Below are 27,730 nucleotides of genomic sequence, written 5' to 3' on the forward strand. Positions count from 1 at the left end.
ACACTCGTCTTACACATCATCCAGATGAAACATTTTGTTCCAATTATACAAGTTATACAGCGAAATGTCAATCAAACCCACTTGAACATGAACTAGAAGATTAAAAAAAAAATTGACTACTTTTAATATACCATATCCATTTAAAAAGTGCATTTTAAAAAATTCTATTCTGGGGGATACTATAAAACTGAGCTCATATGAGTTATCCTGTCAGGCTTGTAATAGTAAGTTACAGTCAGAACTATATGATTTAATGGTATGATTTGGTGAAAATATTTGGATGCATATGTCACATGTCAGATCAAAGACATCATGTACCACCGTGCTTGAACCTTAGAAAGCAGCTGAATTTACATAATATAATCTAAATAACATGGGAAAATTATAGGCCTAGACGTTACACTACTATACCAAATATTATGTCAATACAGCAATGGTGTCGTTACTATTTAGGCATACTGGTGTATAGTATGCTGTCTGTATTGAATATCGAATGTATATTGACTTTCCACATGTCACACTGAGTAGCTTGTAATTGCATTTTTTTCTACCTGAAAGGGCTTCTAGCCCCTATATCAATCAGCTTTAAAAAAAAAAAAAAATAATTATATATATATATATATATATATATATATATATATATATATATATATATATATATATATATATATATATATATATATTCTAGCATTATTTTCCAAATTCCAAACCAACACTTGATGACCTGCCCTGCCAAAGAAGTGTTATAATTCTGTACTGTACCTTGGTGTTTGAAAATGTGTATGCAGTTAGGAACTATGATGTACTGAAACTGTGATATTTGGTATAATGATTTTATTCCTGTATATCTCTCATATTGCTCCAGCCCTAAACTGCAGAGATTCAAAAATTAAATCACTTTAACCGTAAATGCAAATCATACATTTGCTATTCTTTCTGTTAGCTTTGGTTAAACAAGGATTTTAGCAATGATCATTGCCACAAAGCTACTTTATAGAAACCCATATGTAGATTTAGATCATGAATGAGCAAGCCAGAGGCGACAGTGGCAAGGAAAATCTCTCTGTGATGACAATGTATCTTAAGATTATATAGTTATACATCATTAATAATCATTATTAATTTTGATCCAGACTAATCTTCTTCTAGTCTTTTGTAGTTTGTCTGATGAAATATGCAAAACTACAGTTTTTTCTGCCTGTTTCCAATGACAACAGTCTTGAAAATTACCTTCAGGAAAAATGTCTAGGTTCCTTGAAATTGAGGATGTTTTAAAATAGTTCATTAAGCATTTACCACTTTAATGACATGGTTCAGAATGCAATAGGTCAGTTGAAAGCAATCGTTTTCTATCTTCTAGTCTTTTTTGCACTTCAGTCTTTGCTGTTCAAGGTTCAGGTCTCTGTCCGTGTCATTTATTATGTACAGCCTGAAGGCTTTTTCCAACACGCTGTGTTACACTGGATTTGTTTGCATGGAGACCTTGTAATCCAGTTTATATGTCCTATATTACACTTGATGCTTCTCTGAGAATCCAAATGCAGAGCCACACCATGTGTCTTTCACTGTTTACAAATGCAGCTACAGTATATCACAAAGCGAGACATAAGCAGGAGCAGATGGCTGCATCTTCAGTCTTGAGCTTCACAGATCAGATGAACAGATTTTGATAGGTAGAGACAGCTCTGTGTGCATAAGAGAGAGAGAAGATGACAGAGTGTGCATCTGTGCATGTGTGTTCGAAAATGAAATCATTTCATATTCCTGTACTAAATAATGGAAGGGGCAAAAGAATGAGCGCTCTGCTTCACCCTGCAGGTTTGTAATAAGGAATGAACATCATAGTGGAGCAGCACAATCCAGGCTGCTGCACTTCCAGCTGAACTGTCCAAGATTTCAGCAAATAAAGGAGGATGCTGGAGTATAATTAAAAAGCCTGGCTTGTCCCAGTGCTAGCTGAATGAATGAGATGCTAATGGGAGGAAACCATGCATATGAATATATTCTGTCTGTTATGGAGCTGTACAGCAACGCAGATAGCATCTGCATAAGTAACAGGTTCATTAGGACTTCATGAGGCCGGTATGTATTAAAAGAACAATTTCGAATTTTTTATGCCCTTTGTTGCCTGCAAGGTAGTTTGCAACTCAAATGAAAACATTCACAAGCCTTCTCTTTATGCCAGTGACTTCTATATCTCTGTTGAAACTGCATATGCCTTGCGAGTGGCCTTTGGAAGAAAATGGGCAGGGCTGGACAACTTTGAAATTGGTGGCAGGGTTTATTATAAGGCTTAAATGAATAAACCAGAAGAATGGTATGACGATATTGCATCTCCATCCATCCATCCATCCATCCATCCATCTTCTATACAGCTTTTCCTTTTCAGGGTCACGGGGAAACCTGGAGCCTATCCCAGGGAGCATCGGGAACAAGGCGGGGTACACCCTGGACAGGATGCCAATCCGTCGCAGGGCACAATCACATACACACTCACGCATCCATTCATACACTATGGGCACTTTAGACATGACAATCAGCCTACCATGCATGTCTTTGGACTGGGGGAGGAAACCCCCACAGCACGGGGAGAACATGCAAACTCCGCACACACAGGGCCACGGTGGGAATCAAACGTGCTAACCACTAAGCCACCATATATATAATTTATTTCTTTAGTATGTAGCCTACCTGTATGTGCAGATATCAAATTTTCATATAAAACCTATCAAGGTTTGTAATATCACATATCACATTATCATAATAGTAATATCAATAATATCACATTATCACTTTACAAAATGATTCATGAAAAGATTACATTTGTAAACATAATCTTCAGTCAGTACAGAATCCCCTTTTCAGACAAGGATGTATGTGATGCAGCATTCATATTTGGTCAAATAAAGGAACAGATTTAGTTATGCTACCTTGTAAATTAGACATCCTTCATGTCAGAAAAGCAAACACAGCAAACAAAGTTGCTGCCTGCCATATTATTTTGAAGTGCTCTTTTCTTAAGTGTCCACAGGAATGGTAGTTTGCTTGTTATTACTGTATATAGTAACCTATAACTGATTATCAATGCATATGCATTTACTCTTACTTACATATGTATTTATTTACTGTAACTATCTTGTCTATATTTCTTCTAACCATAAAAAACCTCCTCTACCCTCCCCATGCCTTCATCATTTCTCTCCTCCTCTGAGAGGCCTTTAGTTGGCTTTCAGCATTGCAACTTAATCTAATTTTCTTCTTTTGAATGTGTGAAGTGTTTCTTTGCCGGGGCAAAGAGTGCCATCAAGCAACAATATGCTCTTGCTTTTTGCTTTGTTGCCAGCCCACTATCTCTGCTCTTCAGTGTTTCTGCCTATTTTTGTATGTATGACTCCCCTCATGACTGATGAAAAGGCTATACAACAGTTGACAGGGTGACTGTGGGGTTTATTTTCACAGCTTTTGAAGTAATCCTCACATTACACAGTTCATTACATCATGTAGATCTCAGTAGCATACTGAGCATAAGCACTATGCTATGTTATACAGAAGCTCACTCACTGATGAAAGGGAGGCATAAAACGTTCAGTAACGCTCAGTACCACTTATCAGGTTCCATTTCATAAGCCGCAACAGGTAAAAGGAGATACAGAAACCCTTATGAGTTGCCTTCCCTACACAGTAAAATCCCTAGTGTTGAATTAACAACCAGAGTGTGTATTTGAGTCCAATGGACTTATATAAACATTGTAGGGTCTGAATTCAACACTGTGGGTGTTAAATCAACACTGGTGATTTTGCTGTGTGTAGTTTTACAGAGTATTTACTAGAGCTGCAACAACTAATGGATAAAATTGATAATAGTCGATTATGAAAACTCTTTGTCAACAAATCTCATTATTAATTAGTTGGTCTACGCGTGGCACGGGGGAGATTTACTCATTACGTTACTTCTCTTCTGAAAACATGCTTCAGAGAGTAAATACTAAAGTTGTGTCCAAAATGACGTACTACACACTTACACTACGCACTATGTACTCTACCGTCTAGTGTATGAATTTTAGAAAGGTAATATCTTCTCAAAAGGAACACGTTTTTTTTTTTTACTAACCGGATATAAAAGCCGCTTCTTAGTCGACAGCGCATGACGTCATACGCACGTAATGCAACACCGCTAGCTTTAGCCTAATACCCAGAGTCACAGACAATTACTTTCTTCAGTTTACTGTTTATGTCAACATTACCTTTTATAAAAAGTAATGCATAAGTACTATTATATAATATAAACTTATAAATTAGTTTATATTATATATAAGTATTTATGCATTATTTTTATGGACACAAAAAAAGCACGGAATTAAACTACAGTCCTAAATGAATAGATATATTCTGGTGCGTGTCTGTGTGTATTGGGTTCTTTTCAGTCTTATATAATTGGACAAACAGTTTCATAAAGTTTTAGTCTGAAGTTTATATGTGTAACACTCAGTTTGTGGATTTTATTTTAAATCGACGAAAAAATGGTACTCAAAGTTGCCCCCTCCATCTGATTAATCGATTAATCGGAAAAACAATCGGCCAACTAATCGATTATGAAAATAATCGTTAGTTGCAGCCCTAGTATTTACCATATACTGTGATTAATGATGCTGCATGACAGCAAGGAAAAAGTGGGATACTATTCACCACGCCTGGGTCCATCTGTCTGGTCAGACCTCGCTTTAGGAACCTAGCAACCAGCGGCCCTTGGAGCCCTTTGCATAACTATCCAGCTGCTCTGGCACATCTGTGTAGACCAGAAAACACAGAGCCAAGCTCTAAAAGTGTGAGCCAGACTCAGTAATGTGTAGACTGGCATGGGAGCCGGTCCAGCTGGAGCATCATCGCCATATGAGAAATAATAGTCTAATTAATGGCATATTCATTTTATTTCATCTCTGTTTGTGCCACCTCAATGCCTCTACTGTAGGCTATGTATTTATTCCAGGCAATGTCACTAGTGTAATCACTGATATAATGATAGTTTGACTGATTGCTATTTGCAAAAATGTTTATATAGATTTACATAGATTCTTCCTGTGTTTGTAGGGTTTTCCTTGGGGGTTCTCTGGGTTCCTCTCACCTCAGAAAAACATGGCAGTAGGTGGACTGGCTATGCAAAAATGCTCCTAAGTGTAGATGCAAATGTGTGTACATGGTGCAATGCGATGGACTTGCATCCCATCCAGAGTGTGCATGCCTCTTCCCACTGTGACCAAAACAAGGTCTGGATCCACCGCAATACTTACCAGGATAAAGCTGTGAATGAATGATTCTCTCTCTTGCAGAATGCACATTGGCTTGAACATAATAAAATAGAAACCTTTAAAGAAGCTGATTTCACAGGTGAAAAAAATGGTGTCAGCTTATCCTGCAGTATAATGGGATAAATGGATATTACATTACTGTCAAGATGGGAACTTTTCATTAGTAGCACTTTCTAGCAGAGCTGCAGATCCACTGTATTTAAAAATGTCTACCTTTTGCCTGGCTGACTTTAGCAGTTTGTAATAAAACAGTGGTTAATAAGAATACTGAAATACTAAAATAAGCAAGAACAAAAATATCATGGCAACTAAGGTAGCAAACTACACCAGAGAACCTGGAAGTGACTGAATAGCAACTAAGGTAGAATACATAGACTGTGAACTTGATTAAACATTTAAAAAAAAAGAACAAGGAATATCATTAAGCACATCAAACAATCAAACAATAAGCAATAATATGAACAAGGAATGGTGATGCAAAAAGATCAACGTAGTCACAAGGTGTTACAGTGGTGATGCACAAGAGCTTACACTGTATGTAAAATGTGAAATCAAGATGCAGTTGCTTGGCTTCACGTGTCTCAGAGGGAGCATGCGGCAGCCTTCTCCCTCCTGGTTTAGTAGCTGTCGTATGATTGGGGAGATTTAACTAGTGGGTGGGAATTAGCAAAGACTATATTAGGGAGAAAATCAAAACATGTGAAGTCCAAAAGTGTCTTCTTGTAGGGAGGATACCATTCTGGCTCTGATTGGATTAAGATAAGGGAACAATGCACATGCTGGAGCAGCTGTTAGGAAGTGGAGATTGTCCGTCTGAGAGAATGAAGTTAGCGCTTCATTATAAGAGTTGTTTCACTGGTGGCCTGGTTCACAGCACTCCATGAATCTGTGTTTGGGACTGAAATTGAGTTAGGGTCTGTAGCACTTGTCTCAAGGGGACAGGCAGTGATCATTCACCATGTGGCATATGAGCAGCTTCCTCTGACAACATCACACTGCACTGATGAAACATCACAGATTAAGTATATCCCTCTGTATTAACCTCTGCCTTCTTGCTATCCCTGCCTCATGTTATGGATTGGGGATGGATGGATGGATGGATGGATGCATGGATGGCTCAATAGATGATAGATGATAGTGATAAAGGAACAGAATTTGATTATGGAAGGACTGAAAGAGTGAATTATACAAAAGTCATAGAGCATACGTTTGTGAAAAACTATAAATAATGCATCCACATTCCGCAACCTACAAATTGCCTCAAATCCATATTTCTGTTAATACAGTAGAATAACCTATATATCTATATATATATCTATATATATATATATCTATATATATATATATATAAGCAACAATAATACAATGAATAATAAATCTGTGATACTGCTTTATTAGGCCATGTCAAAGTTAAAAACAAAGCCAAGGTTTTCTGCCTTGATGAAGGCTGGAAGGTGTTTCTAGGTCAAAATATTAGTATTGTTTTTAACTTTGACCTTAGTGGTTAAAGACAAAGTAAAAAAATGGTACTTTTGACTTTGACTTAGTGGTTAGCACGTTTGCCTCACACCTCCGGGGTTGGGGGTTTTGATTCCCGCCTCCACATTATGAGTGCAGAGTTTGCTTGTTATTCAATTCAATTCAATTCAATTTTATTTGTATAGCGTTTTTTACAATAGACATTGTCTCAAAGCAGCTTTACAGAAATATCAACACGGTATATAGATATTAAAGGTGCAAATTTATCCCAACTGAGCAAGCCATTGAGTGGCGACGGTGGCAAGGAAAAACTCCCTAAGGTGTTAAGAGGAAGAAACCTTGAGAGGAACCAGACTCAGAAGGGAACCCATCCTCATCTGGGTAACAACAGATAGTGTGAAAAAGTTCATTATGGATTTATGTGAAGTCTGCTTGGCCTTAGAAGCAGCCGTAGTCCCAGCAATCTGGAATTGGAGTAGATGAGCGCTCCATCCAGAGGTAGGACATCCGAAATGGATCAGGCAGGTCCGGAGAGCAGAGAGGATCAGGATCACTAGTATCTCCATAAAATCGTGTGTGGCTCGACAGAAGGAGAGAGGGAGAGAAAAGATTACTAGGACTGTGCTTAGCATAACAGAAAGTCTAGTCAGGGTAGGCTTGAATAAACAAATACGTTTTAAGTTTAGACTTAAACACTGTTATCCCTGTGCTTCAGGGGTTTCCTCTGGGTACTCCGGTTTTCTCCACCAGTCCAAAGACATGCATTGTTGGCTGATTGGCATCTGTAAATTGTTCATGGTGTGTGAGTGTGTGTGCGATTGTGCCCTGCAATGCATTGGCACACCATCCAGGGTGTCTCCCACCTTGTGCCCTGAGTCCCCTGAGATAGGCTCAAGGCTCCCCATTACCCTGTGTAGGATAAGCGGTACAGAAAATTGATGAATGGCTGATATAATAAAGTGATGCTGTAAATGTGGCTATAATCCTCTATTGATTGCTTGGTGGACTGAGTGCTTCCTATGACCCCCAGATGTGGATTCAATGCAATTTAACAGGCTGGAAGTTGGGCTTGTACATGCAACTGGCTAGCAACTGTACATAAAACCCATGTCCTTGCTGTACTTGACCAAGAGGTTATGGCAGCAGGAGGTGGACGTTTCAAACAAGTCATTCCTTATGTTACGTTGCTGTTGATAGGCTTCGCAATTGCACACCTCAAAATTGAATCCTGGAATTGAATCTATAAACTATAATGATTATCAAACAGATTTTAGTCTACGTAGGTTTACATTATATGTTTATCTGTCTGTGTTTTTAAACATATGTGTACTTGTGTAAGTCTAAGTCTAAGTGGACATGTAAGTATTTGAAATTGCATGTATGCTGAACCTGGGGCCTCATTTATCAACCATGGGAACGCACAGTTTTCATAAACCATGTATGCGATTCTATGCATTGAATGACATTGATCAATTTTTGCTTATTCCATGTGTATGAAAGAACTCCTAGTGGTAGAAAAGTGTAATCGCAGGTAATCTTTGTGGAGCTATACCACACAACACAATATCTATCATATCAGCATTATTGAGAGAGTAATAACTGATTTCGGTACTCACAAGATGCATAGGGATGACACAGACCGAAAGTAAAGTACAATCACACAAAAGGAACATTTAAAGATCGATTTGGATTATGCTTTTTTTTTTTTTTTTTTTTGGAAGATTTGGCTAATGCAGCTTTGCGGAGGAAATGTGATTTTAGCACCACTGGAAACTCTATGCTGAGTGGATAATCATTTGATTTCATTTGCCTAGTGCAGTTTTAGTTGAGTTATATTCTGGGGCTTTTAGCTATGGGTACATTTCAAAGAGATGGTACTGGCATTTCCCAACTACGAGTCAGAGAATGACAAGTCTTACCTAGATTCACATTGCTCACACTGCAGTACATTACTTTTTTATTGCTTTTTATTTGCTTATTAGACAAACTACTCGTAAAAGTGCCAAACCATTTCTGTTTTTCATGTTCCATGTTGTCTGAAACAAGCAGCACCGTGAGCAGATTACTGTGCTTTTTAAAGGGAAGTTGTTTATCATATATGGTGGTTTAAAGCCATATCGTTGTGTATGAACACATTACTTTACAATGTGTGCAGCTACTGTGTAGTTAAATGAATCCTATTTGGGCTCATTTGATCTGACACAGAGATACAGAGTATGGATCCATGTGCATGAGGCTTATTCACAAAAGGCAGAGTCTCAAACCCTTGATGTTCATGTTCTGTGAACTGATGAGTTTTTGGAAGACATGGGTCTTGTAACATCTAGTGTAAAACTAACACAGCATTCCACATCAATAACATCATACCAACAGTCAAACATGGTGGTGGTAGTGTGGTGATGTGGGGATGCTTTGCTGCTTCGGGGGCTGGGCGACTTGCCATAGTTGATGGAACCATGAAATACAGTCGATTTATAAAGTCCCTATTTATTTGTTGTGCTTTTAAGTGCTTTTATTGAAATTAGGCAGCATACAATACAAACATATAGTTTCAGGTCTTGCTGAGGGGTAAATATTGTGACTCTCTGGCAACAGTGTGTTTTGAACTCACAACCTTCTACTAATTGCTAAACCCTCCACTCTTTGACCTCTTTGTATTTTCCACTCATAGGAGCAAGCTGTTTTGGTATTCTGGAGTGCAATGTGGTAAATGGGAATGAATAAAGCTTTCTAAATCAGTTAGGTTGGTAAAGGAAAATGTTACCAAAGCCTTATCAGAAAGCAGTAAATGCAGTGGGGCAAACATTTGAGAAAACATTCAAGAGGACAATAGATTCAGAGCTGTCATTCAGATGCCTCTCTCTGTTAATTAAGAATGCCTTCACTCTGAAGCCACACAGAATCTTTTTTCTTCTTTTTTTGCACTGCTGAACTTTGAATTAATTTAAGAAATTGGATTGTAAGCAGCACAATATGCAGCTAGAGCTTAATGAGCACCACACAATTATGCAAGACTACAAACATGCAAACATTTCATAATGCTGTTTTAGACTGTGACAGAACAGTGTCTTTTCCTGGTCATATGCAAAGTAGACAATGTAAATTAGAAAAAGTAGATCATGTAAAATCAGTAAATAAGTTAAAGTGAGGTACTTCATGCAGTTGTGTGTTTGGATCACTTTAATTGCCTTCTGTCATAGTATAGTGACCCTGGAGACACAATCTCCCATGTCATTGTATATGTATATATGGAGGGGGTGTCATGAAAAGGTCATTTTGTGTGTTATTTTCCCTGCAGATGGCCCAGTGCTGTGGCGCATGCTGACCTATCCTCCTGCCCGGCGTGCTCTCATTGTAGGCTGCGGACTCCACATGTTCCAGCAGCTCTCTGGCATCAACACAGTAATGTAGGCATCGTTCCTCTCTACCACACCCCTTCTTTCACTGCATCACCGTACTAATATTAATTATATATTTATAAATAATTTTCCTTTGTATAGTTCTTGACATATATAAACCCCCTTGCAGAGAAGAATAAAAACAATATAAACTCAAATAGTATAGTTATGGAGGGAGATTGTGTTTGTGCATGGAGTCACCTGTGAACTGTTACAAATGGGATATAAATAGATGAATAGTGTGAGAGGCAAGTAGAGGAAGGTGAGAAGAAGGATAATGAACAAGATGGCAGATTGATGGATGGATAGTTGGTGAGTAGTGGTAGTGGAAGATGACTAGAGGGATAGTGAGCAAATCAAGAGAATGGATGGATAGTTTGGAAATAGATCTGTAGAGAAGATTGGATGGCGGGATGGATGGTAAGTAGGCTAATAAAAAGGTAATTGATGGAGAAGTAAATAATAGAGATGACCAGGCCATCAGAAAAAGTACAATGGATGGATATTGAGCAGAACATTAGCGATACATAATGTGGCATAGTTACCAAGCTGATACAAGAGGGTGGATGATGGGTTGATCATGCTGAAAGAAGAGGTTCAATAATGGGATGGTGATGAGGGTGGAAGAGGAGGTTGGATAATGGGTTGGTGATCAGTCTACAAGGGGAGGTTGGATGATAAGATGGCGACCAGGCTTAAAGAGGAAGCTGGATAATGAAATGTTGACCAGGCTGAAAGAGGAGATTGGATAATGGGATGGTTACTAGACTGGAAGATGGGGTTTGATGATGGGGTGGTGACCAGGCTGAAAGACAAAATTTGATAATGGAATGCTTACCAGACTGGAAGATGGGGTTTGATGATGGGCTGGTGACCAGGCTGAAAGACGAAATTTGATAATGGAATGGTTACCAGACTGGAAGATGGGGTTTGATAATGGGGTGGTGACCAGGCCGAAAGACGAGATTTGATAATGGAATGGTTACCAGACTGGAAGATGAGGTTTGATGATGGTGCGGTGACCAGGCTGAAAGAGGAGATTGGATAATTGGATGGTCACCAGACTGGAAGATGAGGTTTGATAATCAGGTGGTGACCAGGCTGAAATAGGAGATTGGATGATAGAGTGGTGACCAGACTGGAAGAGTAGGTTGGGTAATGGAAGGGTGACCAGGTTGAAAGATGAGATTGGATGATGGGATAATGATCAGCCTTGTAGAGAAGGTTAAGTCGATGATTAGTAAGCTGGACAGTCATGGAATTCAATGAAGGATAGTGAGTGAGATGATATAGGAGGACCTGAGGGAACACACTTATAGGATACGAGAAGATCGACCAAGTAGACTGCTTGCCATTACAGAATTCACACTCATATTAATTGTAGAAAACAACATTGGACGTGATTTCAGTTTAGTTGCCCTGGTTAGTTATTCAGATTATGCAGTGTTTCCCACAGGTTGAAAATTTACTTGTGGTGGTGGTTGACTCAGCGTGTGACTGTGCAGGTTCAGTAATAAACTAGTCAAACAAAGGTTTATGAATAAACTATTTATTGCAAACAAATAACTACTCAAAATAAATAACTATCTATAGGTCAACATAAGTAACTATTAATAAATAAATAACTACATATTACAATACATTTTCCATTTTCAAAATATATTAAAGAACAAAACACAGACTGTGATTTTTGATGAACATATTAAAATAAATAACTATTTACATTATGGAATACATTTTCAAACGTGCCTGTTTGCACAGTTGACATTGCTTGTTGGAACATTTACTTTTCCTTAGCATGGAAAATAAACTTTAGGGGTATGCTTATTGAAGTGTGTTATCAATGCCTGTCTGTAGGGGTATGCTTATTGAAGCGTGTTACACAATTATAAACAAAGTGTCTGCTCCATGACTGTCCGCAGCAGCAGTCACAGCAGAGTTCAGCAATCAGACTGATCAGAGCTGTACAACCCTGCCACAAGTACAAAGACGTTACTAGGACGAAGGGAGGACATCTCTCTTTGTTTGATAACATTAAAAGTAAAGTCAGGCTTGCTGTCGGATTCCCGACTCATTTTTAAAAAGACGAGAGAGCGAGCTGACAGCATGGAGCGAGAGAGAGCAGAGAGAGAGCGAGAGCAGTGAGCGAGCTTGACAGCGATGAAAGAGAACGAGCTGTGGTAGCGAGAAAGCCGGTGAATGGGAGAAATGAAATGTACACAAAAGTTGGTAATTGTACACTCTTGATAACGTTACCTAACTTTAGTAAGCTGTTGTCTTAACTCTTCGAGAGCTACTTCACTTTGCACTGAGTGTTCAGTTCAGTGTCAAGGCTAGCTCTACCATTACTAGACAGCTAGCTAGCCAGACCAGCTAACGTTACTGTACCCTTGTACATTTACATTTAACTTCATTCATTAGCAGATGCTTTTTTACAAAGCGACTTACAAATGAGGAAATACAAGCAAAGAGATATATCAAGCGGAGAACAATATAAGTAATGCTACCATACAAGAAGTGCGCAGAATATAGGTGTAAGAGTCAGGGTTAGTTAAGTGTTCACTGAAGAGGTGGGTCTTTAGTTGTTTTTTGAAGATAGTGACAGATTCTGTGGTCCAGATTGAGGTTGGAAGTTCATTCCACCACTGAGGGACAGTTAGTGTGAAGGTTCTGGAAAGGGACCTTGAGCCACGCTGAGTAGGTACTACTAAGTGTCAGTCGTTAACCGTGAGGGAACGTAAGCCTGTGTAAAATATGTGTAGCGTTAATGTTTAACGGTTGGCTGGTTTGTGTTCATTATGAACTGCATCTTGATTGAAAAGAAAAATGGGAATTCAGATTTTCTTAATCTATCTGGGCGTGCCACCCAAGTAGAGCCTATGTATGGGAAACACTGCTATAGCCTTGCAAGGCAGACTTCTGTTGTTTATGTGCCTGGTACTTTTCATTGTAATCATCTCAAAAAACTGCCTGCTTTCAAAGACCATTTGATTGACATTTAAAACAAATAAGCACAGACTAGCCTGTTGGCAAACACACAAGGGTATCTTGTTTACTTGTCTCTAACTGCTTCAAACAAAGTGTTTAAAGATGGGATTCTGGGAGCTTTTTTTTTTTCAGTTCAATGACAAGCTGACTCCAAAAGCTCATTATGCTATGGTGTTCAAACTTTGTTTTCCTATTGGAAACCAGTGCACAGTGGTACGGTATACACTAGCTGGCCACACGCATTTATACATGGGTGGAGATTATTAACTCTATATTAACACTTTTTAACACTGTAGACCAATGATGTGTGGCTCATTGTTTCATTTTCATAACCTCTCTTCATTCCTTTCATTTCTTCTGCTCCACCTTCTGCGACGAACTACTCAACAAAAGCTTTACATAGTCATGGGATATGTGCCGTTGCTAGGCAACCACTGATGTCACTAGCAAAAGGAGAAATGAATATGTGCGTGTGCACGCGTACATGCGTGTTTACTTTGCCTCGGCTCTTATTTTGGAAAGTGAGAGGGCTTTGCAGGCAGGTCTGAAAAAAAAAGCACACTTTATCTCTCAACGTGTGTTGTATCAGTCTAGTGGAACAAACACACACACACAACACTGTTATGTGTTACCCCTGTAACTTACACACACACACACACACACACACACACACACACACGCACGCACACACAGAGTAATCAGTACACCACAATAGCACTGAAAACATAGCAGCATCAGTGGATTTACAGTTTTTATCCAAGGGTCTTTGTGGTCTTTCTCTCTGAATGCTGTAACATGTCAAACTCTCACGCAAGCATCTCGTCATCTCATAATCTGTCAGGCTCAGCTGTCCAAGAGATCCCTCCATCAGCCTGTGTCATGAAGCACAGCTCTCAGGGGCTTTTGTGGATGTCAGTTTGAGACATGTAAGGGATGAGGCTGATCTAGACACAGACAGTTTTTATAATCTGTGTGGAAGCTATACATGTTATCTAAGACAACAATTTCCTCTAGCACAGGACAGTACTCTCTAATTCAGTATGTCGCTCACAATCTCCTCATCTCCACTCAATTCTCTCTCTCTCTCTCTCTCTTTCTCACTTCCTTTCTCTTCTCATATTTAAACACGCACACGTGTAAAGGCCTTGAGCAAGAGAACCTACTCCCCCTTTGTGCATAAGACAGCTATTGCAAAGAACACTGCACATCATTTTAATCATTACTGATGCTGAGCAGCACACTCGTCTCCTATCTCTCTCTCTCTTTTTCGTTCTTTTTTAATCTCTCTGTTTATATTCCTTCCTGCCTTCCACAAACTTTATCTCGCTCTACTCTTCTTTTTTTCTTTCCTTTCTTTTTTTCTCTGACTTTCTTAAACCTTCTCTCGCTCTCTGTCTCAACTGGCTGGCATTTCTTAATGTGGACATGGCAAATGATTTATAGCCACAGTGTGGCTCTGCTGGTTCCACAGTTACCACAGTAGCATTATGCTGGTTCCACATTATAGCCACAGTGTGGCTCTGCTGGTTCCACAGACACACTCAGTGGGCTTCCTTTATCCTTATCCCTCTTTAGCTCATAGGTGAACACAGAGTACCAGTGTAATTAGACTATGGTAATGTTCCCTCTAATCAGACTCTGACAAGCACACTCCTGTCCAATAATCTCCTGCTAAACCTTAAGCCCCATGCCATGATTGCTTATTTATTGTCTTCTTCTGCTCAATAGCACACGCTTATTGCCACCTCAGGCCATCATCAGCATATTTGCTCTACACCCCTGTGAGCTCATTGTTTGGGTTGCAGTGGCATCCTCTGTGTTTATCATTCGTGATGAGATCATAGCTGTGTCACAAATCATGTACTTCGTGAAGACCTTATGCAAGTAGTATGTTCATACTGCAGATCAGTAACGTTGCACTGTATTACTTATACCTGGATGATGTAGTAGAACCTATTAATACTCGACTATGGAACACAGGACACTTTTTACACGCACATATTTAAATATATTTAGTAGGCATAAATGCTGTACATAGCAGAAGGGTCAGGGCCATCATAGGCTGCTGAGGTATGGAAATGGCTGACACATCAGGCAAGAATGCTTCTATACTAAAGATACAAAGTATGACTGAAAGGTTTGGGACAAAATAGGCTGTTGTTCCTGTGGATGCCATTCCCTCTGGTTTGATTTTGTCATTTAGCATAATTGGTGAAGCTGTATAAATGGGGCAGTGTTGGCTAGTGCTAATGCCATCTGTCATCCACCAGCACCACCAGAGCTTTGTAAGCAAGTAATTTATGTAACTGAAACGTTTCATTTTAGTTGAACGCCTCTGGCCTATATGGACATGCTGTCAATATTTTAAGTGCATACACTATATGCACTTGTCATATGGCAACATGGACACCTGACCATAACACCCATATGCGCTTTTTAAACATCCCATTCCAGATGTAGTCCCCCTTTGCTGTTATAATAACCTCCACCCTTCTGGGAAGGCTTTCCACTAGATTTTGGAATGTGACTGTAGGGATTTGTGTTCATTCAGCCACAAGAGCATTAGTGAGGTCAGGCACTGATGTCAGGCGAGGAGACCTGGTGTACAGTCAGCGTTCTAAATCCTAAAGGTGTTCAGTGGGGTTGAGGTCAGGGCTCTGTGCAGACCACTCAAGTTCCACTCCAGCCTTCATGGAGCGCACTTTGTGCACTGGGGCATTGTCATGCTGGATAATTTTTGGGCCTCTTAGTTCCAGTGAAGAGAAATTGAAATGCTACATCCTACAAATACATTTTAAACAACTGTGAGCTTCCAACTTTATGGCAGCAGTTTACGGAAGGCCCTCATATGGGTGTGATGCTGAGGTGTTCACAATCCTTTGGCCACATAATGTGTTTTAAAGTACTGTAAGAGTCTGTACTTACATATTGAAGAAATTGTTACAATGAATCTACAACATATGAAAAAGAAAAAAAAAATCTACAACATATGAAAAAGTATTCAGAAGCCTTCAGCATGAAATTCAGACCAACTAATTATACCTCAAGCAGTACATCATAATAGCTCTGACAACAGCAGAGTCAATGGTTTTAAAGTTTTTATCCAAAGTTTGCAATACTTTCTGAATACACTGTATGACAATTTAGACAGTTGCACTTAATTAATCTTATAATTGGACAATTCCAGGTGTATATGAGTCAGTCAGTACAAATGTAGAAAAACTAGATATCCGATTAATGATATACATGCACTGAGTAAGCTTAAATATTAATATAAAATTTGGGTGTCTTTAACAGCTTTATTCATTTACGAGCCGCTGGTGTGTGTAGACTTGGTTTCCTTACTTTTGTAACTTTCTGAAGAATTCATAGTTATAGCGAATACTATGCTTTAATATAAATAACTCATTAAAAAGCTGTAACTTTAAGAGGTCACCATAATATAGTGTACTGTGCTGTTTTCATTATCTACTTAAGTAAGATAATGATTGATTTATTAGTCTGTGTGCAAACACGCTCAGCTTTGTATCTCTTTTCAGCTTATATTCTAAAATAGAATAAACATTTAGGTTATTAATAAATGTTTGTCTCTTCCATTCTTTAAAATGTTCCTCCGTCTTTATGTTTTACAACATAAGCTTGCATGAAACATAGCTTGTGTTTTTACTGAAGAGCCAGAGTAAAAAAAGAGTCGGTTTGTCGGTCTGTTTAAAGACTGCAAATGCTCAGACATGACAGATTGGCTCTTGGGCATCAGTGAGACTGATTGAGAGCAATATGTGTCTTACACCCTCTTGGTTCAACTCACATCCTGGCCCCAAATCGAGTCCTGTTTTTATACTTTCTGAAGCTTATTCTGGCCAGTTGTTGCTTCTACACTATTTGACATGTGGCAGCCATGTTAACCCTTAACATAACGGATTATAATGGGGTGCACTTACTATAGTGCATTTAAAATCCATGATTTTGTATTGACTTTGCTGTGACTTTGGTTTGTGTGTTTGTGCATGTGTACTTGTCTGTGAACACAGCAAAATAGGTGCAGATTACTGTGGGTCTCTGTGGTGCTGTGTAGCATCTGTGTGTGGTGCTGTGCTCATTCCCTTTCATTAGAGAAATGGGTCAGATCCCAAGGGGGCAAAGCTTCTCTCTCTTGCTCCCTGTCTGTGTGTCTGTCTGTCTCTCTCTCTCTCTCTCTCTCTCTCTCTCTCTCTTTGTTCTCTCAAACCTTTCCCTCAGTCTTAGTGTGCTTGGTGTTGCCTACTCAGTTTGCATACATCTACAGTTATCGTTGGTATGGTGATGTATTTTTTAACGTTTTTCTTTGTAAAGAGTTAAATAGTATTGAATGTATGAGAGATGAGAAAAGTATTGTCAAACAAAAAATATCAAAGTATAATATTTCTGGCTGATTGGTAGCTGCATAAATGTGCAGGTGTTCCAATTAAAGTAGTCGGAGAGTATAAATATTAATGTAAATATATATATATATATATATATATATATATATATATATATATATATATAATGTGTGTGTGTAAACAGATGACAAATTAAAGGGAAATCATACATGTCTTAGGAAGGAGTTGAGCCTTTGAGAAGTTGAACAGCTTAAGCATGCCTTGTCATAGATTCTTCAAGTCTCTGGAACTGTACTGGAGGGATGAACACCATTCTTATAAAAGCTATTGCCTCAATTGGTGTTTTGCTGATGGAGATTAGCAAAGAGCACTAAAATGTTAGTCATAAATCTCCCATATGTTTTCAGTTGGGTTGAGATCTGGTGACCGTGACAGCCATAGTATATGACGTACATAATTTTCATACTCATCAAACTCTTCAGTGATTCCTTGTGCTTTGTGGATGGGGAAAGGGTGACCCTGGAACAGACCACTCCCATCATCATAGAAAGGTTTCATTGAATACATTTCATACACAGCACAATCAAAGGTTTGGAGTGTAGTCCGGAGCGGCCCTGTTTATAGGCGTGATATCTGCTGGGAAGTGGAGTTTGTTGACTCGGTTGACCTGGAATAATCTTGTAGTTGAAGAATAGTACATGTAGTAGACATAGTCAAGGTTATTATACAAAGTTTGCAGAGAAACAGGACATCTTAGGGAAAAAATTAATTGAAAAAATTAAATGTTTATCATTAGTAAATTGAGAAATGACTAATCTAGATTATTTAATATATTGCCAAAAGTATGTGGAGTGTGGCTGTTGGAATTTCCAATTCAGCCACAAGAGCATAAGTGAGGTCAGGCACTGATGTTAGACAAGAAGGCCTGAAACACAGTCGGAGTTCAGCTATTGGGATATTAGAGTGACCGATTAAGAAAATCCACAAATATTTAATGATAATGAGTCTTTATTGATCACATATACATTACAGCACAGTGAAATTTTTTTCTTTGCATACCCCAGAATGTCAGGGTAAAAGCACAGGGTCAGTCATGATACAGCACCCCTGGAGCAGAGAGGGTTAAGGGCCTTGCTCAAGGGCACAACAGTGGCAGCCTGGCAGTGCTGGGGCTTGAACCCCCGACCTTCCGCTCAGTAACCCAGAGCCTTAACTGCCAAGCCACCACTGGTTAGGATTATGTTTCTAATGTTATTTAATATGTAATGGTATGTAATATGTATTCTGTATCATTTGAATTAATCTAAGGTATCCAGGAAGGAATAAAAGAAATAAAGCAGCCTTGTCTGAATATATCTTTCTTATGTATTCTCTCTTTAGTATAAGAACCAACCTCTTCTACAATGAAATGTCTGTCACTGATGTCTACCTGACATCTTGCTTACAAAACCTTTGTACGTGTAATCAGATTAGTGCATGCAGTTTCCCCTAACCACATCTAAATACAGTGGCCTCCACTAATATTGGCACCCTTGGTAAATATGAGCAAAGAAGGCTGTGAAAAATTGTCTTTATTGTTTAACTTTTAGATCTTTTGTTAAAAAAATTCACAAAAATTCTCTACCCTCATGGATATCAAACAATTGTGTGCAACAATTATTGGCACCCTTTTCGTCAATACTTTGTGCTACCTCCCTTTGCCAAGATAACAGCTCTGAGTCTTCTCCTATAATGCCTGATAAGGTTGGAGAATACATGGCAAGGGATCTGAGACCATTCCTCCATACAGAATTTCTCTAGATCCTTCAAATTTCGAGGTCCACGCTGGTGGACTCTCCTCTTCAGTTCACTCCACAGGTTTTCTATAGGTTTTAAGTCAGGGGACTGGGATGGCCATGGCAGGACCTCGATTTTGTGGTCAGTAAACCATTTTTGTGTTGATTTTGATGTATGTTTTGGATCATTGTCCTGCTGGAAGATACAACCACAGCCCATTTTAAGCTTTCTGGAAGAGACAGTCAGGTTTTCATTTAATATAGAGTCCATGATGCCATGTATCCTAAAAAACTGTCCAGGTCCTCTGGCAGAAAAACAACCCCAAAACATTAAAGAGCCACCACCATATTTAACCGTGGGCATGAGGTACTTTTCCATATGGCTACCTCTCTGTGTGCGCCAAAACCACCTCTGGTGTTTATTGCCAAAAAGCTGTGTTTTGGTTTCATCTGACTATAGAACCCGATCCCATTTGAAGTTCCAGTAGTGTCTGGCAAACTGAAGACACTTGAGTTTGTTTTTGGATGAGAGTAGATAGTTTTTTCTTGAAACCCTACCAAACAACTTGTGGTGATGTCGGTGACTTCGGATTGTACTTTTGGAGATTTTCTGACCCCAAGACGCAACTAACTTCTGAAGCTGTGATCCTTGGAGATTTTTTGGCCACTTGAACCATCCTCTTCACAGTGCATTGAAACAATATAGACACACGTCCAATTCCAGGTTGATTCATAACATTTCCAGTCGTCTGGAACTTCTTAATTATTGCCCTGATGGTGGAAATGGGCATTTTCAATGCTTGTGCTATTTTCTTATAAATATTTCCCATTTTGTGAAGCTCAACAACCTTTTGCTGCACATCACAGCTATATTCCTTCGTCTTACCCATTGTTATGAATAAGTAAGGGAATTTGGCCTATGTGTTACCTCGATTTTATACCCCTGTGAAAAAGGAAGTAACATTTTCCTGTTCCTTGTCACACAGGTATACTAAAAAATGTGAAATATCAATGGGAATATACTTGAAATATATCTTTCTCATATGAATTCATAGTGGTGCCAATAATTGTTGCACAACTATATGTAACAAATATATTTTTTGGATAAACCTTTTGCAATTGTTTGATATCCATGAGAGCAAAGAACAACCTCTTGTTCTTTTTCACAATGAGAGACAAACAAATTAATAAAATACACCATTCTTTTCAAGGCTGGTCCTTATGACTTATGTTGTATTTGTAAACAAGGTCAAATTTAAACAGGCATACTCAGGAGAAATATTATTGTTCTCAGACCTAGAACGTCACTCGCAGATGTCATATTAATCTTACTTACAGGCTCACACACACCGTCATCATGACATTTTATGCCATCAGATCACCTCCTCCTCAGCCATAGTAATTCACTGGAATTTCAGTCATTGTTATGCTAAGCCAGAGCTCTCCCAGTCTCCTAGTGTGTGAGCGAAATCCTGTCCCTTTCTCTCTCCATGCTCAGCCTGCTCATCTCCAGTAAGCCTCACAGAAAAGCATTAGTAGGCGTTCACAATGATCTTTGGCCTTTCCTTCTGTCTGCTAGGAGAGTGTTCAGCCACAGAACATTTTGTCCTGGACAGTGTCCAGCTCATGACACTTGAACTGAGATGCACATGCTGTGTGTCTCTGCAAAGTCCTACTAGAGCACCTCATTTGAAAAATGGCTACACTCTTATAAAAGGTTCCTCAAGGGTTCTCTTAGTAGTTAAGAATTCTTCCTGAGGTATGCTACTTAGAACTGTGTCCTTAGACGTTTCCTTGGAGGAAATCTTAAAGGAACGGCTTCTGACTGCTACAAAGCACTGAAGTGTTCCATAAACATCTTGTTACAGAAAATTTCATATCAAAATTAAGGGGTTTTTTTGTCAGATAAAAAACCTATATTTTAACCGGTTTATTAGGTTTGGATCATCTGCCATGTAAGTCTGTCCTGGTTAATCAGTCCACCCAGGAGTTCGTGGAGTTTATTTTGATTGTTGCAGCGAAAAATGCTTTTTTGTGCCGTGTTTTTGTCATTTTTGAGGAATTGGCAAAATCCCGATGCAAAAGTGTTTTGCACAGTCTTTCACAGTGATGTTTGTTGGTAAATGAGACCTTGTAGCTGGACTCATATTCAATGCATGTGAATTGAAGAGGGCTTTGGCTGAATGCCTGCTGTGATGATGCCACATAATGCATCTTGACCCAAATGTGCAGAAAATTTGCGGTAATTTAGAAAATTTGTAGGCTCCTCCAAATTTTGTGGAGTTTGCTTGATTTTGCATTAATTTCTGAGATTGAAAAGTCCTGGAGGGACTGGTTAATGAGTTGTTACTACAGGAACCATGATAGTATTAGAATGAGTGCATTAATATACATCTTTGATTTCTCTTTCTCTCTCTCTGTTAAAGAAAATTAGTCAATACCTTTTAACAGTTCGATTCACGAATTCAGCCATGCTGTGGTATATGTTGGTCGGAATTACCAGAGAGTAAATTTAAGATTTAATGCACTGAATGAATTTTCACACTGATACACCATGTGTAAAATTTACACCTAGCCAGTAACAGGTATTAAGTCGTATTTAAAGGTGTAAAGGTGATTATTGTTTCTGTATCTTAGTTGTTTCATCACAGTAACCTGCCCATTCTATCATATTTAGACTTTTAGACAGGACTGGGTTAGTAGGCGTTTCTTTTTCAAACTGAAATACATTTTCCCTCCTTAGATAATGGGTTTTTACTGATTTTTTACTAATAACTCAAGTTTCATGTCCTCCAAAATCTGTATGTTCATTTATGAAATCTGTGCTTATTTGTTATATGATATTTTTCGCCATCAGCGCAGCTTTATAAAGTTTATATCTTAATTGGCTTAAAAATTCTGCTGTATGTTGTCTGTTTTCATCTTAGCTCCCTCCACCCACCGTCCAGAAGGGAGAGAGCTGCCTTCACCCACTGCCAAGCTGAAGGCTTTGTTCTAATGTATTCCTCTATTACTCTTCATACATCTTCTTCAACCAGTAGCTTTTACAGCAATCATGTTCCTGTGGGCCTCTGACAGAGACAGAGCCAATTAGAGAGTGAGAGGGGTTTTTTTCCAAGAGATTTGACAAGGGTCACCACAGGTTCTTGGTACTCACTGCAGTCTGACCCTCAGGAACCAGACCAGGGCTTTTAAGCCTGCGGTGCAATTTTCTTTCTCTTTTTCAGTCTATCTCTTTTACTTACTTCTCTGGAGCTGGAGTACCAATGATTTTTAAAATAGGTCTGGAAGCTGCAGCGATATCACAACTCAGACTCAAATATGCCACCTCCTTCTCTGTTTTTTATCAGCTTTGTGAAATAAATCAAGCCTAAAGCCCTCTCACTCATGAAAAGAATCACACTTTCCTGCATTTGTGCCTCTTTCACAGTTGAACGTCATGGCATAAACTGCATCGTAACATTTAAATAATGTTATTCTATACATTTTAATGAGTCAGCAGTTCAACAGTAGTCCACAGCAAAACATGAAAACAATATTAGTTATGAAGTCTGCTCAACTCACAGCCCTCTCAAAACAATTCTGAAAAGGATCATTCCTTTTGCATGAGCTGCTGGTTTTCCAGTAAGACTTTCTTTCTAACTGTCACTATACAGTCCCTTCTGAAACAATTGGAACGGCAAGACCAATTCGTTTTTTTCGTGCTATACACTAAAGATGGCTATGAGACGAGAGTTTAGGATTTCAGCTTTTATTTCCTGGTATTTACAACTAGATGTGTTAAACGACATGAAACATAGAAACTTTTGTATCCGACCACCCAATTTTTAGGTGAGCAAAAGTATAGGAACAGATAAGTCTTGAAGTAAATTGAAGTAAATACCACTTAATATTTGGTTGTGTATCTATTGCTGCCAGTAACTGCATCAAGACTATGACTCACTGACATCAGTAAACTGTTGGTTTCTTCTTTCATGATGCTTATCCAGACTTGTACCACAGCCTCTTTCAGTTGTTTGTTTCAGGGGTTTCTCCCTTCAGTCTCCTCTTCAGGGGGTGAAATGCTGCTCAACTGGGTTAAGGTCTGGTGATTGACTTGGCCAGTCTAAACCTTCCACTTTTTCCCCTTGTTAAAGTCGGTAGTGTGTTTTGTGTGTGAGTTGTCAGTGTGTTTTGTGTGTGAGTTGTCAGTGTGTTTTGGGTCATTGTCTTGCTGCATGATAAAGTTCCTCCCAATTAGATCAGATGCATTTCTCTGTAAATTGGCAGACAAAATGTTTCTGTAAACTTCTGAATTCATTTTGCTGCTACCAGCATGAGTTACATCATCAATAATGATTAGTGATCCTGTTCCAGAAGCAGCCATGTAAGCCCAAGCCAATGGCACTACCTCCACTGTGCTTGACCGATGAGCTTGTATGTTTTGGATCATGAGCTTTCTTTCTTCACACTTTGGCCTTTCCATCACTTTGGTAGAGGTTAATTTTGGTTCCAGAACTTTTGTGGATCATCTCTGTATTTCTTTGTGAATTCCAATCTGGCTTTCTGATTCTTAATGCTGATGAGTGGGTTACATCTTGTGGTATAGCCTCTATATTTCTGCTCTCAAAGTCTTCTTCAAACGGTCGATTGTGATACCTTCACCCCTGCCCTGTGGAAGCTGTTGGTGATGTCACTGACTGTTGTTTTTGGGTTTTTCTTCACAGCTCTCACAATGTTTCTGTCATCTGCTGTTGTTGTTTTCCTTGGCCAGCCCTTTCGGTGTCTGTTGCTCAGTACACCAGTGGTTTCTTTCTTTTTCAGGTCATTTAAAATTGTTGTATTGGCAATGCCCAACATTGGGCATTGCCATGTTAGCTTCATGTTGGCTTATCCTTTTTAACAACAAATGCAGTCTTATCAGGTGAAACTGGAGACTAAAACTACGAGTAGATGTTCAGAGCTATTCACCGTTTATGGTGAACCATATCAACAACTACACATTTTTTTATAATCCATTTATGTGACATGTCTGTCATTCTAGTTCCTCTGTACCTGTTTGCCATAGAAATGATAGCATATTAGAAGGAGCTAAGCCTGTGATTTGCCTGCAGCTGGACTACTGTATGGGCTGCTATTATAGAAAACTAACCCACACCTGACCAATCAAAATTGAGAATTCAACAGTGCTGTAGTATAATCAGGTTTTAATATACAGTCTGATGCACCACTTTAATATCAGAGGAATAACATTTCCTTTTTTATGACCTGAAATCCACATTAAATGTTCGAAATGATTTTTTAATTATGTCCAAAAGATAAAGAAATAAGAACATTTCAATATTGTTCCGCATCATGCAGCAGTGAGGGGTCTCTTCAGACACACAGCTGAGCCTTGCTCTCACACAGGCAGTATAAAAAGCTGCACTAATTGAAGCAACTGGGGCGAGGGTCGCAGTCTGGCTAGTGATTTTTTAGATGCTTATTGTTTGTAAGTACAATCCTCACAGCAAGATATCTTTACCAACAGTTTTTCATTTATTCATGTTGTTTATTTCTCCCTGGCTTGTGGCAGTCTATGGAAGTTGGACTGTGTTGTTATTCCCACTTAATATCTCAATATTTTGATTTAATATATTGTTATTTACTTACAGTTGTTACAGAAATACAATTGAGCAGTTAAGGGCTTTGCAGTTTTAAGTGCAAACAGTACGCGGTACTGGAAATTGAACTCAAAATCTTGCGATCACTAGCTCAAAAGCATACTCACTGAGCCCCCACTACATTTCTCACACTTTCATTTGGTTGATTAATCATAGAGGGACAAACTTGGTGCGAATGCTTGAGGCTGCTGTTTCCTGATAATTTAGCAGCAGCAGGAGTGACTAAAAGTGCAGGCATGTCTAAACTATGGTTTCTCACCTAATCAAGCTTATTCTCCATCTACGACACACAGCTTGACACTCGAGAGGAAACGCAAACTAGATGTATTTAAAGCCACAGTTCTCTGAATCAGAGCTTCACGATGGGGAGGTTTAAATCAGACAACTTTGTTTCCAATTGCTTGTAACATTATAAATCTCCACATGTGGCTTTATTTTTCCTGGTGCAAGTGCAGCTTTATGGCATTTGTGTGCTTTTTAATATCATGACTGTTGCACTTGTAATAAAACTCTATGCTTTCTAGTTTGATTTCCAGGCTGCGTCTTTGGCATTTTAAGCCTGAAATAGCATGAATGTATTGTAGGTTGGTATGTTTTTAAGCAGGTCTAGTGACAAACACTGACATGACATGTAGCTTCAGGAGAGTATATGAGCTTGACTTATATGAGCTTAACACATTCTGATAACATGAAAGGGAATTCAAAGACATTACATATTATTGTGGAAATCATTCAAAACTAAGTTATAATTAAGGTATAATTCGATGTTATATTCTTGCCTGAAAATGTCTGAGTATTTTAGTACTTAAGTACAAGTCTAGTGATCCGTGACCTCATTTCCCTCCACTAATCTGTACATTTTTTCCTCAGTCTGTTTGCTTTGAACAATTTGCCAATACCAACATGCCAAGCATGTCCAACAAAATCGTCATGGTGTAATTACTGTAAGATATGTAATTAACAAAACAATGCTGTATAATTATTTTTGAAAAGCACTTTGATATCACATGCTGAGCAACACAAAATGTCAAAAATGTCTAAAAGTAGCTGTGAAGCACACTCTGTAATTTGTCAGCTAGTGCTAGAAAAGTGACAAACAAAATATCAAAATGAGAGACAAAAACAGAACAAAATGTATGTCTATTAATTTAGTATTGTTAAAATGTTTTGACAGATTTACACTATCCTTTCAGTTATTATACACTTTACGTAACTGTCTGGTCGAAGATGATTTGTGTGGACCGAGTGAATTATTTCTTGACACTAGTTTGCTTTGAGAAAACGATAAACATTTTAAGGCCATATTCAGAGAGGATTTTACACCACAATTTCACATATAAGTATTACCTCAGATGTAACTACGGACTTCAGTGCTTCTTAGACAGTTGTGCATGCATGGTGACACTGTATAGATGTAAGTACAATACGTCACACTGAAATGTATTATTTGGGCTAAAAATACACTAAAAATGATGGAATGAAATATGTGGCCAATATTAAATATGTAAATATGATACAATTAATGAATAGTATTGTCCCTTTAAAGTCCATGAAAAGGTTTTTTTGTCTTTTATAGAAGAGTAAATCTGTTTTTCTTGACAAGCCAAAATAGCAAATTAAAAGTATGATAAAATAGCCTACATCCCACAAACGCAACGATTTTATGACCTCAATTTACTTCGTCGTATCTTGTGACTACATTAGGTTGTGTGCTGCTGGCACATGAAAAATTAATACAATTAAACTGCTGGAGCAAGTGCTATTTTATAATATGCCAAATAATGAGAGTCATACTGTTAAAGTAAACCAAATGTTCAGTGATTAATGTGAGAATTACAACTAGGGGTATTCATGCAGCAATATATTGGAAATATACCAAATTTTACCCAGATGAGGATGGGTTCCCTTCTGAGTCGGGTTCCTCTCAAGGTTTCTTCCTCTTAAAACATCTTAGGGAGTTTTTCCTTGCCACCGTCGCCACTCAGTGGCTTGCTCAGTTGGGATAAATTCGCACCTTTAATATCTGTATACCATGTTGATATTTCTGTAAAGCTGCTTTGAGACAATGTCTATTGTAAAAAGCGCTATACAAATAAAATTGAATTGAAAAATAAATTGAATTGAAATATACTAAAGTCCTACTAGATGTTTCATTCAATGCTTACCAATTTCTCATTAATACATCTCTGTATTTTCTATTGTAAAGTGTGTCTGGACAGTTCAGGGGGCACGGTGGCTTAGTGGTTAGGACATTTGCCTCACGCCTCAGGGCTTGGGGGTTCAAATCCTGCCTCCCTGTGTGTGCAGAGTTTGCATGTTTCCCATGTCCTCCAGGGTTTCCTCTAGGTACTCTGGTTTCCTCCACGAGTCCAAAGACATGTGTTGTAGGCTGATTGGCATCTACAAATTGTCTGTGCCTTGAGTCCCCTGGTACAGACTCCTGGCTCCCTGCAACCCGGGGAGGATAAGTGGATAAGTGTATTATTTGTAGGATAAGTGGTACAGAAAATGGATGGATGGAAAATGTCAGTTCACATTTTCTATCCCAGATTTTTTCAGGCTTAAAAACAAGCGTTTGTGTTTAAAAGTAGTGGTCTAGATGCTATTGAAATACTCTGTATTGGACACTTCTGCTGAAGAAAATCTGACAAGCACAGGCTCTCTGCAGGTCATTTTAATAATCTCAAATAAGACGCCCAGAAAAATCAGCTTAAGTACACGCGTAAACCAAATGTAAATACAAGGAACTTGTAGATGTTGACTTTTGGACTTAAGTTGATC

General features: G+C 38.6%; 1 protein-coding gene across 1 annotated transcript in view; it reads left to right on the forward strand.

Moving 5' to 3' along the window:
* The window catches only part of LOC128623348 (proton myo-inositol cotransporter-like), a 62,458-nt gene that overhangs the window by 26,528 nt on the left and 8,200 nt on the right, over positions 1–27,730 (forward strand). Inside the window, exon 4 of the mRNA XM_053650354.1 lies at positions 10,084–10,192. Coding sequence (XP_053506329.1) covers positions 10,084–10,192 — 109 coding nt within the window. The remainder of the gene's footprint in view (positions 1–10,083; positions 10,193–27,730) is intronic.

This window comes from Ictalurus furcatus, chromosome 19 (assembly GCF_023375685.1).
Source record: "Ictalurus furcatus strain D&B chromosome 19, Billie_1.0, whole genome shotgun sequence".
Taxonomy (NCBI): domain Eukaryota; kingdom Metazoa; phylum Chordata; class Actinopteri; order Siluriformes; family Ictaluridae; genus Ictalurus; species Ictalurus furcatus.